The 19454-nt window shown below is 37.7% G+C and overlaps 1 protein-coding gene across 1 annotated transcript in view; it reads left to right on the top strand.

Moving 5' to 3' along the window:
• The window catches only part of ITSN2 (intersectin 2), an 85361-nt gene that overhangs the window by 32969 nt on the left and 32938 nt on the right, over positions 1-19454 (top strand). Inside the window, exons 3-17 of the mRNA XM_050894746.1 lie at positions 295-387; positions 2091-2154; positions 3903-4066; positions 5371-5568; positions 5876-5972; positions 7602-7744; positions 9066-9129; positions 10958-11095; positions 11207-11292; positions 12272-12534; positions 13225-13374; positions 13605-13745; positions 14592-14679; positions 15290-15429; positions 18174-18310. Coding sequence (XP_050750703.1) covers positions 295-387; positions 2091-2154; positions 3903-4066; positions 5371-5568; positions 5876-5972; positions 7602-7744; positions 9066-9129; positions 10958-11095; positions 11207-11292; positions 12272-12534; positions 13225-13374; positions 13605-13745; positions 14592-14679; positions 15290-15429; positions 18174-18310 — 1966 coding nt within the window. The remainder of the gene's footprint in view (positions 1-294; positions 388-2090; positions 2155-3902; positions 4067-5370; positions 5569-5875; positions 5973-7601; positions 7745-9065; positions 9130-10957; positions 11096-11206; positions 11293-12271; positions 12535-13224; positions 13375-13604; positions 13746-14591; positions 14680-15289; positions 15430-18173; positions 18311-19454) is intronic.

Below are 19454 nucleotides of genomic sequence, written 5' to 3'. Positions count from 1 at the left end.
CAAACAATCAGCAGCAACAGGAAACTGCTTTGCACCAGCTTTGAAGGACGACGGAGCTTGTTTGAAAAGCCAAGTGTAAAGCAATCTGGCTGAGGAATTGTCTCAGCTAGCGCTTGCACATCTGGGAAGCAGGTTTGTGTTTCATAACGTCCTTGCCAAACTGGTAGGAGCTGGGTGTGTCTAGATCTAACTTTGTCTCTTGAGAAGCCAAGCTTTTATTTTGCAAGTGACGGGCTTTATTTTTAAAAGTCTTCAATCTGTTTGGTGGTTTGGTGTTTTGTTTGTTTGTTTTAGGAGGTCCAAACATATGGGCCATCACCTCTGAAGAGCGGGCCAAGCATGACAAGCAGTTTGATAGCCTTAAACCCACAGGAGGCTACATTACAGGTTGGTCTGAGATTTTGCATTACACATTAACTTCTGTGTACACATAAGTATCTCTGTAAAACAGTTTGAAAACTACATCCTATTTCTAGGCCTTTGTTGCGTGACTAGTAACCATACTCTTTGGGCAAACAGCCACGGGTTATTACTAAACTTCTACAAGCTTTGGGCTAAAGTCTGGCACAGGAACCCTCTTTTATTAACCCTGTCACTTCTGCAGCTAGTGATTATGTGCTGTCATTCTGTCTAGTTTCAAAAACCAAAGAGTATCAGGCAAAATCTGTACTTAGATGGGAGGCTGCCAAGGAGCACTTACAGTAGGTTTTGTGGCAAGTGACACCAGAGACACCAGAAGTGGCTCTCCTCTGTCTGAACAGTGTTAGAGAAGACAGTGCTGTTAGAGATCTTTGTTTTGGAGAAGAGGCAGGGAGAGAGATGCTGACAGCTTGTCCTTGTTAATGACTGCTTGAAATTTATTAACCCTTGGGCCTTCAGCGAGTTCTGGATAGGCTAATGGCATTTTGCAGTGGCCTGCTATCAGTTCCAGTTGCATTCAGCTGCTTCTCTGCTGAAACAATTGGGTCATGTTGCTGCACACCTCAGAATATGCAGGTTTTAAATTTAAGAATCTGTGACATCAAGAAAAGGCTCAATTTCACTGGCAAAAATGACTTAATTTAAGAATGCCCTGTTCTTTGTGTGTGGGTGGGCACTAAAGACCAGCCTTGATCACTCCTACCCTATTAACTACCTGCTAATGCCCTATCTGGTGACTCCACTGCCCCTGCTTTTCATCATTTTGGTCCAAAAAAGACTGAGGAAAGAGTGGGAAGTTGTCTGTTTGGAACACGCACATCTTCTGGCTAAGTGATACGTAACTCCTGGTTTCGTCAAACAGCTCTGGGAGGCTGGTGTTTACTTTACCACCAGCTGAAAAGTATGCAGTCCCAGGGACTACCTTTAGGCCACATCTGGGCTCTTACCTGCACATGCATCTGCAGGCTTCATTATTTATTTGGCAAGTGCTTGAAATGAAAGGCGGTGTATGAATATGAGGGAAGAAAGAGCCAAAAGAATAACTTGAAGTCTTAGCTTTAAGCATCTGTAATTCACTCATAGGTGAGCATAAACACCACTGTCTGTGTTTTATTACGAGTTCGTTTAACAGCACGATCAGTACCAATTGATGTGGAACTCAGTATGGGATTGCACAACAGTTCCCATTCCCTTCCTGAAATACTGAAATAGTAGATGTTGTCTGACGGAACAGAATATTATTTAGGACACGGTATTTTTCCAGTTTTTCTAGAGAGGCAGTACGGGCTAAAGTTAGATTGAATGAAGGAGAAGTGAAGAAATAGCATGCACATCCTTTCCTGTAAAAGTAATTGGGTCAGGACTAAATTATCAATCATTTTTACTTCTTTAAATCTTGCATCTATTAAACTGTTGGCAGCTGTGACCTGTTAAAGCTTTTTTTAGCTATTTGAAATCACTTCTCAGAGCAAAGATTCAGGATTACAGAATAGATGGGTATCTGACAATCACTGTCACCAGGGAGGGAGTTAGATGGTACGAAACTGGAAAGTTTGGCGTCTAGCGTGCTGGTTCCTTTTGAAAATCTGGTCCTACAAGAGAGTGCTGAGGTCTTCTGAAAATCTATGTCTCTCGTGTAAAAGTCTGTTTGTCTTTCTTGTTTATCATAGGTGATCAAGCACGTACCTTTTTTTTGCAATCAGGTCTACCAGCTTCAATTCTTGCTGAAATATGGTAAGGTATTCTTTACTATTTTTGGTTTTTTTAAGATAGGAGATGCATAGCATTCAAATACTATCTTTGGTATGTTGTGTGGTCTCAAAGAGGCTTTCAGCAGTCAAAGTAGGAGTGTTGGCTGAATCATTGTTTTAATTTTATTAAATTTAGAGGAAGGATTGAGCCCATATGTGTACCAACACTTAATTAAAAAGCAATATCCTTGTAAATCTTTCTTATGATGTTAATTCCAATTGGATCATGTTGAACACAGCCTTTTTAAACTATAGTAAGTGCTTGAAACAAAAAGTGATGATAAATTGCAAGGCTTTCATAGAAGGAAGTGCCTGTTGGACTGCCACAAAGGTCATTGTTAAGCCTTGTCTCTATATTTTAAATAATAATATCGAAAAAGAGGTAAAAAAACCCCACTTTAAATAATAATATGGAAAAAAGGTAAATAATGGGTTAATGAATTGCTCGATATACCAAATTGAATGATATTTGAAATACTAGTAACCACTAAAAATGGCAATAAGATTGTGTGGGAAACATTATATGCTAAACAGGGAGTGGAAAATACACTGAAAGTAGAAGACAGGAAAAAAATCTAAAGCCACAGAAAATGTTAGTAGAAGGTCAGTTGTAATACACTGTAAGATACCAACCAATGCTGTAATACAGGAACTGCAAAAAGTGCTGTTCTTTGCAGCATATATGTGGTGATTGCAACACTTGAAACAGACATTTTCTTCTTTGTAACTCCTCAGTCTTCACTAGAATACTGTGTTCATTTTGGGGTACTTGGTTGTTATCAAGACGTACTCATGCTAAAAGACACGGAGTGGAGGCTTATAATAATTAAGAAAAACTCACTTGTGAAAGAATATTAAGGAAACTAACTAAATGCAAAGTTAGTTTCTTCTTCAGACACTTAAAGTGCCTAGAAAAGAGTGGTAAGGAAATTTTTGCGTAGGGCCTTGGGGTTTTATACTGAGTAGTAACAGAATGAACGGGAAAATGTAGCTTAAGTCTGATTCTCTCCCCCCCCCCCCCCCCCCCCCCCCCCCCCCCCCCCCCCCCCCCCCCCCCCCCCCAATTTTATTTATATTCCTATGCCTGGTCCTCGCATGTTTAAGGTTTCATATTTTCTGTCTGACCAGAAATTTTGTCTGCTTATGTATGCACTGTTGCATGTATTTCCTGTTGTATTTAAGTTTATTTGGAAAACTGTCAAAGGAAGACAGTGTGGATATCAGGCTTAAAAAAACCCACTACTTGTGAACTAATGGAGTTTCCATAGTGGTATGTAGTACCTATAGCAGGTTTCTGCATCCTCCTGTTTCAGGTTCTTGCATTCATTCCTTACATTACCAGACATTAATTTAAAATAATTAGTCTGGCTAGTAGCATAGAAAAAAGCATAGCAGAGGCATGCAGCAGAGGCAAGAAGTGTATCCACTGGGCAGGAGACTACTGCTTTTCCAAGTGTCTTCCTACTTTCTCAGGTGTTAAATATTTAATATACAGCAACTTTAAAACTGAACTCTGCAGAAGACTACCAAGTGGGTAGTCAAACTTCAAACTTCTGAGGGTTTGAATGTTGTCAAAAGTAGAAAATCTACAAATGGTTGCAATAAGTTTCTTGTTTTCTTGTACAAAACCAGTAAATAAATCTGATAGAAAAGCTTCTCATTAAGTGAAAAAGTTAAATGTATATTTCTTCCCTCTGGGCTTTTCTAATTTTATTTCATTTTGTTTTTAAGGACACTATCGGACCTGAACAAGGATGGAAAAATGGATCAACAGGAGTTCTCTATAGCCATGAAACTCATTAAGTTGAAATTGCAAGGACAGCACTTGCCTGCGGTTCTCCCTCCTGTCATGAAACAAACTCCAGTATTTTCGCCACTAATGTCAGCTCGATTTGGTACTTATGAATATATAATTACTTAGTGTTCAGAGGTAAAAAACCACAGTTAATTGCAGCCAAATACAAGCATTAATCTGACTGTGACAGTTGAGTGAATCAGTGAAAAAAATCCAAGGATATTCCGATTTAGGAAATTCGCAAAGTCGCTTTCTTGACACTTTTTATAATTTCATTCTTTGAAGACATTTAATAATAAAGAAACACCGACTGAATTTTGACATGGGGTGCAAGAAGGACATTCACATCTGCCATCTGACTTGCAGGCTGTCATCTTGTACTGGTGGTCTTTTTTTGTCTCCCTCCTACTTAATCATGTATTTATACTCGGGGTTTTTAAAGCTAAACTTAGTAAAGGTCAAAGTTTTGGTAGAACACTTATTTTACATATTGTTTTCAAAATTAATCAGATTGTCTATTTTGGTTATGTGATCAATTGAACAGAATTATTTTAACTTTTTTTTTTCCTTTCTGATGGTGTTTTGGGATTTACTGCATGCCTGTTATTTTGTTGTTTTGTGGAACAAAATATACGTAATGACTTCCGCTGGATTACAAAATTAGTGCATACTTCTGTGCTGAAATTAAATGTATGCATATATTAATTACATACATGATTTAAAATGTCTGCCCATCGCTAAATCTTGTAAGTGTGTTTGCATACAAGTACATGCATTTATAGATAGCTATGGTTGGCATACGATTACTTCCTATTACCCTTCCATCATCTCATCTGCATACTGTTGTCTTCCACAAGATTCAGCCAGTAATTCAAGTGCCCTTATTTGCTTCAGGCAACTGCCTTAAAGAAACCATTTGCTAGGCATGGGTCCCTAAGTGTGGACTTTTCACCCATACAGATTCTTCCAAGGCCAACGCTTGGAAGAGGCTTAGTTCAGAAACAGTATCAGCTTTTCCCTGTAGAGGGTTGTCACAACTTTTGAGTTCCATTGTAATTCTCTCTCAGGAGCCAGACGTGGAAAGGCTTGTTGAAGAACAAGTTATAGCTGCAATTATAGAAAACTAGATCTTATTCTTTTGTGAAATACTAGCTAAATGTACCTTGAGAATGAATTGCTTGTAAGGATTTTTCTTTTAATTCACGTTCTTCAGTACGTTTTCCTCTGTGAGCTGTCTTGTCTAAACTTTAGAGGAAAAGTAGATATTATACATTAGCATCTATTTTAACTCACTGTATCTCCGGATGCAAGTTGCTTTGTGTAGTTTCTGCCTAGCATAATTGACCCAATTTCTTGCTGGAGCCTCTGCAATATTAAATCATGAATTGTTGGATTTTGCTCTAGGAATGGGTAGTATGCCAAATCTGTCCATGCCAACGTCTATGTCTGCGATCACACCATTAGCTCCCATGTCTCTGACCTCCATGACTTCCATTCCTCCTTTGGTTATCTCTGCTCCCCTGGTGCCTTCTGTCAGTACCTCCTCGTTGCCAAATGGAACATCCAGCCTTCTGCAGCCTTTGTCTGTACCTTTCTCTTCAAGTAAGTATAGTACAGTCCAGTACATGCTTTCAGAATTGTGAATCTTATTTTCTCTATGGCTAATTTCAGACAGAAATGCTAATACTTGCATGCGAGTTTAAAAAAAAAAAAAAAAAAAAAAAAAAAAAAAAGGTATTTTTTCCGAAGTTCATATTTGTCAAATCCGTTCTAACTAGTTAATCTTAACAACAAGGCACTGATTAGCTTTTCTTACTTCTATAAAGCCTTGAGTGTTTATTACAAAGCATTACCTTATACCCGGTTGCTTTACAGCTTTTGCTTTTGTTTTCTTTGTTATTTGTTTCAGCGCTGCCTCATACTGGTTCTTTAGGTCCCATGGCAGGAGGGTTTGGTGGTACTAGTATACAGAAGGCACAGTCACTAATCGATCTAGGATCTAGCAGGTATGAAAGTTAAGCTTAAAATGGTCATATCTTAAACTTGAGTATTATACCTTCCAAAACTTATGGAGCATTTCTATTTTCAAAGTATATTCATTAAAAATTAGTCTAATATGACCTACCAAGTCTGAAAACAGATTGTTTTGATATGCACAGTAAATAATATTTTCAGTAAATCTGACAGAATTATCCAAAGTAGGTGAGGAGTTCAAATGAGAGAAAGCGGTGCCAAAAAGAAGGAAATGTACCTCATTAGTGAACAGAAGTAAAACTTACCAAGTGGTTATAAAAGCAATGTTTATGGAGTGATGTGCTCATTCATTATAGAGGGCACCATGTAATTAGCGGGCATGTAAGGATAGTATTTGTTATAAATATTTATGTGTGAATTTGTTTTATGAATAATAGAAGATTATGAATCTTTGTAATCAGCTGCTCTGTTTCACTGATTTTAGAGCTTTGCCACAGACAAAGTGAGGGACTAGGCTTATCTATCCAATTGGGCATCCAGGGAACAGTCTCCCAAAAGGCAAACCAGAGGGCATTGCAGCCCCAGCTCAGTTCCAGAAGTACTTGCACCTCTTTGCAGCTGATACAGGGCATCTAGGATGAACATGTCTAACTTTGGGCTCCTCGTGCAGCCAGACACCTGATGCTAGCAGATGTTCATTAAGATGCTTCTAGGCATGGTGCGTGTGTGTAATCATCTTTTTTTTTTTTTTTTTTTTAATTGGAAACCTTTCTTTTGCTGGTGTTGTAGTGTTGCAAAAGTAGCTCTTCTTTAGTGTTACCATTGACAGCATTTTCACCATCATGTTATCTAATTCCATACTAAGGATGTCTATCCAGCATTGTGCCCAAAAGGCTTTGTTTATATCAGCATTCTTTACTTTATTGCCTTGGATAACACTGCAAATAGTTTTTTTACTTGACAGAGTAGGGGATTACCTTAAACAGAGGAGGCTGGATGCACCTGGTTTTGTCTGATCTTCAAAGATGGGACACTGTGAAAATGCTGGGAGTTGCAGGTAGAAGTTTTATAGGTGTAACTAAACACTCCATCAAGTGCTATTCTGCAGAAACCGAATGAGTTGGACAAACTCCATTCAGCCTGTCATTGTCACTAATAAAAATAATAGAGGTGGAATATAATGCCTTTAGCAGCTTTAGAAGCTGCTTTTGGTTGTGAGTTTATCAGATACGTTTTTATGCTCACGGTTATTCATTGGCATACCTCTTAAAGTTACTTAGACATCAGCCCAGTGCTTCACAGGCCTTGTAAACATTCTTGTGAAAATTGGGATGTTTTCCTATGGTTTCCTATAGTATTATTTTGCAGTGGTGGACCGATGAATTATGTAGCATAAGTGCCTGTGATACTAAGGGAACAGGATCTTGAATTTAAGAGTTTCCTTTTAGATATGTGTCCCTACTTCCACAGTAAAATTCCATATTAGTGATGAAAGTATTTATAGCAAGTTAGCAGAGGTAAAGCTTTGTGGAAGTTGTTTCATGTTACCAGAAGATGTTATATATCTTCTGTTCTAATGCCTGTTTACTAAGCCAAGTAACTTAGAGTTTGTTCTTTCTCTTTTTCTTTTTCTTTTTTTTTTTTTTTTAATTGTATTACAGTTCAAATTCTTCCTCTAGTGCTTCACTAGCTGGGAATTCACCAAAGATTGCATCCTCAGACTGGGCGGTTCCTCAGGCCTCCAGATTAAAATACAGGCAGAAATTTAACAGTCTTGATAAAAGTATGAGTGGATATTTATCAGGTGAGTATGGCATTTGATATGGAGGGGGAAAACCAGCAGTGTTTTCTGCCTTTGGAGTGTCACAGGCTGAGGGATGGAATCCCAGCTTGGGATTTGACTTCCATATGAAATAAAAGCCGAAATTGTTGACATTCAGACCTATGCAGGAGAGAGTGGGTTTCAGCTACTGGTTCCAGTCAGCCAAGAACTGGAAATAGCCATCAGTTTTATTGGCTTGGCCTCTGTGTTAGAGTTGGAGGGGCCTGAGGAGGCGGCAGTCTCCCCAGGTAGACTGGGGAAGCTACAGCAGCAGTCGAGGGGAAGAAGAGAAGAGTGGCGGTGGGGGGATCTAACCAGAAGAGCCTGAGAACCATAAGGCTGGGGAAGTTAGCTTCGTGAAGTCAGCAGTCATTTTTCAAGCATCACTCTTTGGACTGGGACTCTTTCTTATGACTTTGTAAAATGGAGGACATCTCACAGTCATTTCTGTGCCATGTGCTCCTATGTATAGGTATTAGTAATTGCTTAGATATTTGGGCTTTATCTTTTCAAAGAAAGCAGTTCAGGAAAGACACTGCAGTAGTGCAGCCATTGATGGGAATGTTTCAAAAGTTATTTAAGGGAGTCATTCCTTGTTGACTTTCAGTGACGTTTGTGCTGTGCCACGGCGTTATGGTGGTTTTGAAAGACTTCACACAAAGTTAATACAAGAGTAGAGTTTTATGAAAGTTCTTACAAAACTGGATTACTCACTGTAATGCAGCGAGTAGGGCGCTGGCCAAACAGTAGATGTAAAGTCTGTCTGACTACATTTCCCATTATGAATAAGCACTTACCAAACCTCTGCCTCGTTTCCCTAACCTACAAAAAAGGAGGACAATTCTCTCTTTCAAGAAAGGGACTCAATGCTTCTTATCTTCTTCAGTTGATTTTGGGCTGAAGGTTTCATCGACCTGCCTAGGAAGGTATATGGTTCTGTGCTATCAAAGGAAAGCTGACAGCTTTCCAGCGTGCTAGCTCAAGCTTTAGGTAGACAGTCAGCTGTGCTTTTGTAACAGCTGTGGGGATTACCATAAATATCCATTTTTCATGTCAGTTTTTCTGTTAGGTGCTCTGAGTGGAAAAAAAAGTACACAAGAATACTTACACCTTTATTGTGTTCAGGTTGTAATGCCTGTTGTTAATCCTGGAAGTAAAGCCAACTGTCAGCCACTGATGAAAATGGATTAGATTAATATTAAAAATAAACGTGCCCCAGTTCATGACCCATTTTTTTTGCTACGTGTGAATCTTTGTTCAAAGTATTTATTTTAATAAAAAAATCTTTTACACTTTCACTAAGGATTTCAAGCAAGGAATGCCCTTCTGCAATCAAACCTTTCACAGACTCAGCTGGCTACTATTTGGTAAGTTTAGTTACTGATTATGAATTCAGCATGTTTATGGTATTAAGAGAGGAAATGTACTTTAATAAGAAATGATGAAGGGACACCATAGATCTAAAATTATAAACTGAAACTAAGCTACTTCTTAAACTAGTTTGTTCATTAAAACGTTTTCAAAAGACACTTACATAATTAATTTTTTCACTTTGTGTTTGTTAAAGTCCATATAGTAGTACAGATATTAATTTCAATTTGTGATTCAGTGATGCACTAGTTTAGCTGAGATGAGGGTTTGTTCATTTTAAAAGTAGGATTCTGAATCAAGCTTGTTAGTTTTAAAATACGGAGACAGATTAAAAATGAAGTAACCCTTCAGATTTTTAGAGTTTTACTGTGGTTCCCATAAAGATATCTGCATATTACACATTTGTTAAGACTTGCTTTTACTGTAGTGATGGAAATGGTTACAGTTGTCTGAAGGCTTGAATAATCTGCCCTGCTAGATATGGTAGTTTGGATTACGCCTTCAGACATAACTCGGATGTTATATGTAAAATATGCTGGCCCAGCGGAATTCACAATAGCTTGGTGCTTTACATCTCTTTCTGAGTTCCCTTTCTTCGTCGTCTTTATCCCAGGGCAGTCATTTGTTTGTCTCTAGCAGCAGCAAGCTGAAATATTCCTTATATTCGTTCAGCTTGTTTGGTTGCATGCTGTGAAGGTAAAAAAGGGAGTGTCGGGTTGTATTCCTCCACTCTGGAGTATGGGGAAATAAAGCAGGTATATAGTGACAGTTTTCCTCCTGGGTGCCTAGCATGAAGATACTAGTAGCTGGCGTGAGGCGGTCTGTGTACCGATGTAGAGGATTAACAGCCCAAGTTTCAGTTGTGCCCAAAGTAAGGATTTACCAGTATTTCTACTAGGGTACCGTATTCATGGTGATTACTGTAATAATGGTACTGTTATGTGTGAATAGTGCTGGTCTGTGAACGTAATAAAAATCTTGTTTCATCATCTCCTGCTTTTGTTTTTCACTGTGGTGTGTGTGTGGGTGATGGTTGTTTTTTGTTGTTTCCTTTTGTTTTTAGTAGGTTTTTTTAACTGCTTTTTTTTAAACAAGCAGTTATTTTATTAAGCACTTCACTTAAGTGCAGTCTAAGGACACATTCCTGCAATTGTATCTACATAGATAGTTCTTTGAGAAAGGTTCCTGCTTTCTTGCCTGCATCTCTGGAAACATTTCACTGGTTTGCCACCCCCACCACCACCCTGCCCCGGTTGTGTGGGAAGCATTTTGTAGGCTAATGATAGGATTGTGTGGTTTGCCCTCTCCTTAGAGGGGGTAGGTGATCCTTTTCCTACCCATTGCAAGGTACTCTCGGGCAGCTCATGTCTTCCCTGCACTGTCGAGGAGACACAAGGGGAAAAAAGAATTCTATGCAAAGGTTCCTGTTGTAGAATTTGATGTAATTTTATATAATGTTTTCTTTTGCTTTAAAAAAAAAAAACAACTTGAAAAAGTGGTTTCTAGCATTTTGAGCTGGTTAAGAATGGTCCTGGATTCTCTTCCCAGCTCTTCTCCTGGTGATGCAATAAATCAAGAGATGTCTCTCAACCTTTCCTATCCTTTTTGCTCTATTTTACAAAAACATCTGAATAGCAGTACATTATTAAACAAAATAATATCTCCCTTCATCAACTATTCATGTTATTAATTGTAATTATTTTTACATTTTCCAATAGGAATTCTCTATTTTAAAAATTATTTTTACAGTAAATTGTTTCAGCTATCATTTGGGAGTGACTGTGATGTTTAATTCTAATTATGATTGCTGTTAAAACTGTGCAGGTCACTAGCTGATATCGATGGAGATGGACAGCTGAAAGCTGATGAGTTTGTGTTAGCCATGCACCTGACTGATATGGCCAAAGCCGGACAGCCTCTGCCACTAACTCTGCCTCTTGAACTGGTACCACCTTCTTTCAGGTATATCACTGAGGGCACTGAAACGTAATATATTTTCAATGGAAGTGTTTTATACAAAGAAAATAACTGTGTTATTTCTTTAACAATGGTGGGGGTTTTTTTCCCCTCCAGGAGTGGAAAATATACTGAAAATATAAATGGAACTCTGCCATCTTACCAGCCTGTGCAAGAGGAGGAGCCACAGAAAAAACAGCCAGGTAAAATAGGGTTCACATTCTTAATGTATAGGGCTGTCTTTGAAGGGCACTGAAGCCTTTAGAAGGTGGAAGACATAACCAAATCCCTAGGGAGCTTAATTTCAGGAGCTAGATCCCTTCTGGGAGGTTGTTAAGTGGATATAGTCAGCCTATTACATCTAATAGAATTGAGAAGGCAGAGATAGGGGCTATTTTTAGCTGTAGGAAAGGAAAAGTGTGCTGATTAATAATGTATTTTGGAAAAGAAATCTTTCATGGCCAAATACTGCCATGCTACTGCAAATTTTTTTCTCAATTAAAAGTTCCTGGCGTTACTTTGTTCTGGACATTTTGAAAGCAAGGGGTTCCAATGTAGTTTAATTCTCTGAAAACTAGATGCAGTTTGCACATAATGTAGATTCTACTATTCTACCATTGCTGGATGCTACCAGCAAAGGTCTCTTACCTGCACACTGCAAGACACGACTTGCCTCTCTCTTTGGAAAGGTGATTGCTGGGAGCCTAAACCATTCCTTTGTATCTCTTTTTAATCCTATACTGCAGTAATTGAGCTTGATCCTGTTTTGTTTTCTGCTGGTTTTAACTCCAGGAGCTCTTACAGGGAACACCCTTAAAAACTAAGCTCTTTCTCTGCGTGTTAATATTTCTTGCACAGTGGAAAACCTTTTTAACAGAAGATAGTCTTCTCCTAGCTTATAAAAGCTGTTCTTTTATGTTTCCTCTAAAATTCAAGTCGTTTTCATGGTCGGTTTTAAATTACAACTTTTTTTTTGCAATTGGAATAGACTTAGGAAAATTTAAAGGCATTTTTTTAAAAGAAAAATAATACTTTAACAAATGCAAGATGCTTATGTCATTCATGACCCAACAACCTGAGCTTGCCAAAAAGAAAGTATCTGTCTTTAGTGGCATAACCAAGGTACTTGTTTGAGAGCAGTGTTTTGCACAGGACAGAAATAACTACCTTTCCTTATTTTAGTGACGTTTGAGGACAAAAGGAAAGCCAACTATGAGAGGGGAAATATGGAGCTGGAAAAACGCCGTCAGGTCCTGTTGGAGCAGCAGCAGAGAGAGGCGGAACGTAAGGCTCAGAAAGAAAGAGAAGAACAAGAGCGAAGAGAGAGGGAACGTCAGGAACAGGAACGGAAAAAACAACTCGAAATGGAAAGGCAGCTGGAGAGACAACGAGAGTTGGAAAGACAAAGGGAAGAAGAAAGGAGGAAAGAAATAGAAAGGCGGGAGGTTGTTTTCTTGAAATTATTTTTTAATGGTTTAAGGAATATTTACATGCATAGAGTATCCACTTGACAGAGCATTCAGGATTTCAGTGCTGGCTTTGGTTCTGTCTCCGCGCGTGGCCATTGGCAGGTTGTCTTGGAGAGAAAACATCATTTCTGTCTGAAAACATTTTGTCTGTTGTAAACGAATCAAGTGTTGGTATAAGCTGAAGATTTTCAGATACTTCATAGGACAGATGAGATTTTCTTGGACAGATTTCTTGGGTTTATGCAAGATTGCACTGAATTCATAATTTATAATATTTTGACAGTTGAGCTTGAGACAAATTTGCTTCTACTTGGTGTCTCAGCACATGCATAAGACTTGCATATTTTATGTAGTTCTGTGAAATACTCAAAGGAGGTTATAAGCAATATCTGTCAGTGTGCTCATTTATGGGCAGTATTCCAAGCTAAACAGACTTCCTCTCTGAATTATGTAGCTTTTCTTCATGCAGAGTTAGGAGCATGGCAGGAAGAATCTTACAGGATCACTTCCTCCATTCTTTGATGCTGAAGTATATAAGAGCACTTTACAAAAGACAATATATTGTGTTGCTGTTACACTGTTTAGAAATAGAGCACATTATATTAAATCATGGTCTCTGAGTTCTGCGTCTCCGTTGTAATTTAAGGTAATGTAACTTTTCTGCAGGCAGCAAAGCAAGAACTTGAGCGCCAGCGGCGATTGGAATGGGAAAGAATTCGTCGTCAAGAACTTCTTAATCAACGTAACAGGGAACAAGAAGAAATTGTCAAGTTGACCTCTAAAAAGAAGAGCCTTAATCTTGAATTAGAAGCCCTGGTAAGACAGAAATTTCACTACACATCTTGAAATACAGTATTTTAAAATATGCAAATATTAGAATCTACATTAATGGCCCACTAGGAGTTTAACTCTGTTTTGGATGAGGAGTGTAAAGGAGATATTTTGGGTTGTTTTAAAGAATTGATCATGAACTGATCTGCCCACAGATTTAGTGGAGAAGCAATTTTTGCCGTACGTGGTATAATTTGTCTTTGGTTTCTTTCTAGACGGACAAACATCAGCAAATCTCAGGCAGATTGCAAGATATTCGGAGCAAAAAGCAAATTCAAAAAACTGAACTGGAGGCTTTAGATAAGAAATATGACCAAGGAGTCATGGAAGTCAAGCAGCTACAACAACAGCTTCAGGTATGTAACTTTCTGTTAAGCTTGTAGTTTTCCTTTACTTTTAGTCTGTGTTTCCGTAATGCTGTTGATAATACATCCCCATAGGGAGGAGCAGTGAATCAGTTTGATTATAGTGGAGAGAGAAAATCGGCAAGGCCGTCAACGTTGCAGAGGTTTTTAGTTTTATTTGTGGTGTTAAAGAAATTATTATATGTACTACAACAAGCTGACAGTTGAATGAGGACAGTTGTCAAAACCTCAGCTGTTCTTTTGTGAACCGATAATAGTGACTTCTCTTTAATGATGAATTCTTTTATGGCTCCAGACTCAAATTTTTGAGGAACATTTTCCTGTATGCAGAGCAAGTTGGTCTTTGGATTGAATTACCTTGCTGCTCTTTTTTCTTTTTTTCTCTCTTTGAATAGCAAGACATGAATTATTTCAAATCAGTTGACTACCATAAATCATCCTCTACTGTGTCTTTATGTAATGCTCCTGCCCGTCAGGGCAACTTCTTTTCATGTTCCTGTGTGTCACGGCAAGTTACTGTTTTGTGTTAGGCTTGGGGCAGTCAACTTAAATGTTCTCATGATAATATTTACGCTTTTAGCATGTCTGTTAATATTTTTTTCCAGTTGTGTTAACGTTTTTGGGTCAAAAAGCATTCAATTTTAATAGTATTTATACTGAGAGTATAGAAGTAATTTTTTTTCCTCTACCCCATAATGATAACTTGCATTCATGTTTCATTAACAAGTTGTTGTTGTTATGTTTGTATGTTGAAGTTATGTTTGAAAATTCACCCATTTTACTTACTGATTTATAAACGATATTAAACATTTGTTATGTTCTCTTCAATATCTACAGGAGTATCAGAATAAACTAATCTATTTAGTTCCTGAAAAGCAGTTGTTAAGTGAAAGAATTAAAAACGCTCAACTTGAAAACACTCAGAGTAAGTGCCTACAAATGAATTCTCTTCTGTTTGCATTGCTGGCTTTTCATCACTTCTAAAAAAGGCTGAAGGATACGGAGGTGTTAATCACACCTTCACTTTTATATCTTTTCAGTTAGTGCCATCTTAGCATTGTTTCATCTGCATTCCGTTATTTCCTTCATGTTCTGAATAAGGGGCAAACACACACGTTTTTGTGAGAAAGCACAGATTTTGCTTGAAACTTTATTTATACAGACTATACAGCCCACAGATATTATTACACCTTGTCTTTTTTTGGTAGTGTAAACTCAAGGGAGTTCATTTATGTAAAATTTACACTGGTCTTTACATCAAATCCCACTAGAAGTCCCTATCTAGAGAAGCTTGCTATGAATTAGTCTGATATTAAAAAAAACAACTTGCAAATTATTCTGTATGTATTACATGTAATGCCGGTATGTCTCAGTTAGGTGTTGGGGCCATTTCTTCTTTGTGCTGTATACAAACAGAAAGGTAAATCAAGGAATTCTTTTGAGGAAAGAGGTTGGGTATGTGTGTGTATTAGGGAAATAGTAAAATAATTAGTGAAAACAAATCCTTGTAAAATTGCTTGTCTTTCCTTATGCAGGTACAGGAATCAGTTCAGTGCACAAGAAGTCTCTAGAAAAGGAAGAATTATGCCAAAGACTTAAGGAACAACTAGATGCCCTTGAGAAAGAAACTGCTTCTAAACTTGCCGAAATGGATGCATTTAACAGTCAGCTTAAGGTACATGCGTTATCTAAATACTTAGTCTTACACCAGTAAGCAGTATCTTTATTTCTCCATCCAGTCATAAAGATTGGTGGCACTTCTACCAGGCTTCCAAAAAGCTTTTCCCAACTTCCAACGTCAAATAAGAATTACCAAAAGTCTTGGAGTAAATAATGCAATAAATATGCACTTAAAACTATTGCTAATGTACTGAACTATTAATCTCTTGCTAATCATTGCTTTGCATGAATCAACTGTTGCTCACTCTAAACTTTTGCCTTCTAGAATTCATTTTGATTTAGAATTGAAATTTTTCAGGCACTTGCAAATTCTGTTCTTACAGTACTGAGGTTATATTGGCTACTGTTTTTGAATTGTGGACTGAACATTTAACTTTTATTGAAAGCAGTACATGCTTTCATAGCACATTGTACAAGATCTGGTAGCAGACTTAGGTATTGTCCTAAAAGTAGGCATAGGCCACTTATTTGTGTAGAAGTTAAGAAATACTGACCACTGGCCCTGAAGGCGTTTTTGTTTCAGAGGCAACTCTTGACTTGCCTAAAAACGCATGCAACTCTCAGGCAGGGTAGCATGCATCCACTTTATTTAGCAGCTTACTCCTAGTGGCACTGATGTGAGCTTTATTCAGTAATGGATTTATGCTGGGCCAGCGTGAGGGCTCTGCACTCTCCAATAAAAAGAACACAAAGAGAAATTTGTAAACATTTAAGGAGTTTCTTTTCTTTTTAAAAAATGGCTACATATAACATGCATTTTTGGTTACTTGTTTATTGCATGGCTTGCTGTGTTCAGTGGCTGCATCCACAATTCAGTCCTCCCTAAAATATGTTTTTCAAAATACAGTGCAAAGATTAATTGGCTTTTTATCTACCTTATCTTACAGTGTGAGAATATGGATGATTCTGTTCTTCAGTGCCTTTTGTCTCTGCTAAGCTGTCTCAACAACCTCTTCCTCTTACTTAAGGTTATTTTCTAATCTTTGGCTCTTTTGGTTTTTAATTATTTCGCAATTTTTCTGTGCTTACTCTTTCTGTTTGGATGTACAACTTCTATTAAATAAATTTTCCTAAAAGAAAATTGATAGGCTCTTTTTCTTTCTGCTAGCTTTTACATCCTCTTAAAGACTTAAAATTTTCTTACCTGCTTAGAAATCCAAACTGCAAAATACTGATAGCCTTTTTATTTCTTAATAGACGATGTTCACTAAGTTGTTTTACCTTCACTAAAAAGACACTTTTCTTTTTAGTGAAGGTAATGTCAACCAAAAAAATACTGTCTTAGATGGAAACAGTGTCTTCTCCCACTTTTCCGTCTGTTGCTCTCTACCTGTATCCATAAATCTTAAGCTGTGAGTCAGGTATATGAATTCTCGTGCAAGTTTAAAAGTCTAGAAATAGCATCAATATCCAGAATATGACATACGACATATGACATGGCAAACACAATGCTATTAAACCTCCAGATTAACCCAGTACTAAAACCTACTTGATGTTTTTCCTCAACACTGCTTTTGTCTGCTGGGTCAGAAATCTGACTTTGAGAATAATTTATGAGGGGGGAAAAAAAAAAATCAGGATTATTTAACTGACCTTTCCGTTTTGTTATTCTGTCCTTAACTCAAAGATATGAGAGTTTTTATAATGCAAGTTTGTTTCCACAGTGATCCTCAATTTCTATGCAAAATGAGAAGAAAAAGTATTCTCAGCTGAATATGTGTGGGGAAAAATTGTAGTCAATTGCTTGATTTAGTTTGTTGCTACAGAGACTTTCACTGACACAGATATCTTGTTATCTTGCCCTTTTCATATAAATTGCACAGTATCTCTTAGGCAACGTGATTATTGGTAGAGGTGCGTATTGTAGTGGGAATACATCATTCTTAATTGCTTTATTTGCATTTATGAGATTAGATATGAAAAGTCAGGGTATACCCGTTGCATTGCTCAGTGTGTATCAATAGGATTCCTAAGAAAAAATAATGTCGTATCTTACAGATGTTTTGTACAATCTAAAGTAATTCTTCTATTGTTGATTTTTTTCTTCTGTAAATTTAATTATTCCAAAGATTCATGCTGATTTTTCTGCTGTGAAAAAGTTTTTTATCAGAGGGAGATGGAATTGGAATTGAAGAATGTGTTCAAAAGAAAAGGAGTAAAATTGTGAAGTGTACAAATATGGGAAAACTCCAGTCTGAGTTAGTGTCTTTAGGGTATGGCTTCCCACAGTGGTAAGCCTGCTGGATATTTTTATAAAGTTTTTCTGATTTAAATATGGGACGGATCATTCGGAAAGCATCGCAAAGGCAAGCACCGTACTGAAGGGATGCATTCTCAGATTTATAGTATTGTGTTGGCTTTCAGTTGAAGTCTGCCTCCTTGTAGTTATTTAAAATATGCTTCATTGCCTTTTGTGTCCTTAGATAATGTTGTGTTTGAACACTCAGTTTTATGTCTTCCCTTCTCCTCTGTCGTATTTGCCATTTCCAGCAGGTGTATGACTGGAAGGGCTCTTTGAAAGCCTAAGTTACATCAAAGGCTTTGCAAACCTGCTAGCTACTTTTATACTTCTGTTTATTTGACTTTCTTTACAGTGACCTCCAAGGACTATTAATAACTTCATATTACTTTGTCCATTTGTATTAAAACTTGGTTCACAAAGCATTAAAATGCCTGGATGCTTTTCTCAAAAGATTGGCTTTGTTCCTTTTGATGTACTTCATTGTGTTTGCTCCTTAGGACCTGAGAGAAAGTTACAGCACACAGCAGTTAGCCTTGGAGCAGCTCCACAGGATCAAACAGGACAAAATAAGAGAGGTAGAAAAAAGAAGAGCTGAACTTGCACAGAAAAAGCGACTGGAAGATGAGGCTGCAAGGTACCATGTCTGAATGTATCAGCTTTGCAGTTTTTAAAGCAAAAGAATGCTGTGGTGACTTTAGGACACTGATTGTAATAAGCAGGAGGTCTAATCAGTAAAAATACATCCTAGTGAGTTGCCTTAGAGAAAACATTTTATATGGAGTACCACTGATATAAGATGGTTTGAATTTCCTCTTTCCAATCTGTTTTTATCTTTTTTAAAAAAACCTTATAATTCAGATAAACCAAGTAGTCACTTTTGCTAATAAGATTTTTCACTCCTTTAATAGATAGTCCTCACACATTTAATATCCCTTATATTTTCTGCCTTGCTTGCTGACCTTCAAATGATCTGACCTATTTCCTTAAAAGCACTTCTGACTGAGTAGGTACTAGTTTTTTGTCATGTATATCCAGACAGTTGTGAGATTGATACTTAAGACGATAGGAAGGGCATTGACTGCTTAATTCCTATGTTAATCTTGAAAGCTGGATGAGTGAGCAAGCTTTGAGTTTTAAATTTGATTCCTTTTTTGGGAGGACAATGAGAAAATTCAAATGTATGTCTGAGAGGATCATCCCTTCACGTATATGGTCCTGGTTTTGCTCAGCCCAGCCTTGTATCAAGCACTCAACTTTTACTGTTCTCAGCTCTTGGTTTCTCATGGTCTTGTTCCCAACTAATTTTGTTTTCTTTGGTTTCACTGATTAAGAAACCATAGTTTCTAGGGTTTGATTCTGGCTGTCTTAAGATGCCGCTCTGTTTTTCCTCTCTCCGGACCTTCTGCTATCAGCTGCCGATTCTGTGCTTAGCAGCCCTGGATTGAAACAGTGCTGGAGGGAGGGTGGATGGGCACTCACGGTGGGCAGTCCTCAGCTCTGGAGTTGCTTTGGTGTACTAGTTTTGACTTCTCATTCAGAGAATTGCTGTGTTTTGTCTTTTTAATTTGAGAGAGATTTTCTTTTTCAATGATTCATATTTGCTTTGACTGTTTTCAATGAAGCAGAGCTAGTGACCTTGTAGTATGTGTGATTCATGGTCTTAACTCATGGCAGCATTTTTCTACAACAGCGTGATGGAGTTTCATAACATTTGTGACAGTCCCTTTAAGAGAACCATATGCCACATGTATAATGACATCCTGTTAATTTTTCTGTTG

Source organism: Gymnogyps californianus, chromosome 3, assembly GCF_018139145.2.
Source record: "Gymnogyps californianus isolate 813 chromosome 3, ASM1813914v2, whole genome shotgun sequence".
In the NCBI taxonomy this organism is placed as follows: domain Eukaryota; kingdom Metazoa; phylum Chordata; class Aves; order Accipitriformes; family Cathartidae; genus Gymnogyps; species Gymnogyps californianus.
This window is presented reverse-complemented; position numbering and strand designations above follow the sequence as displayed.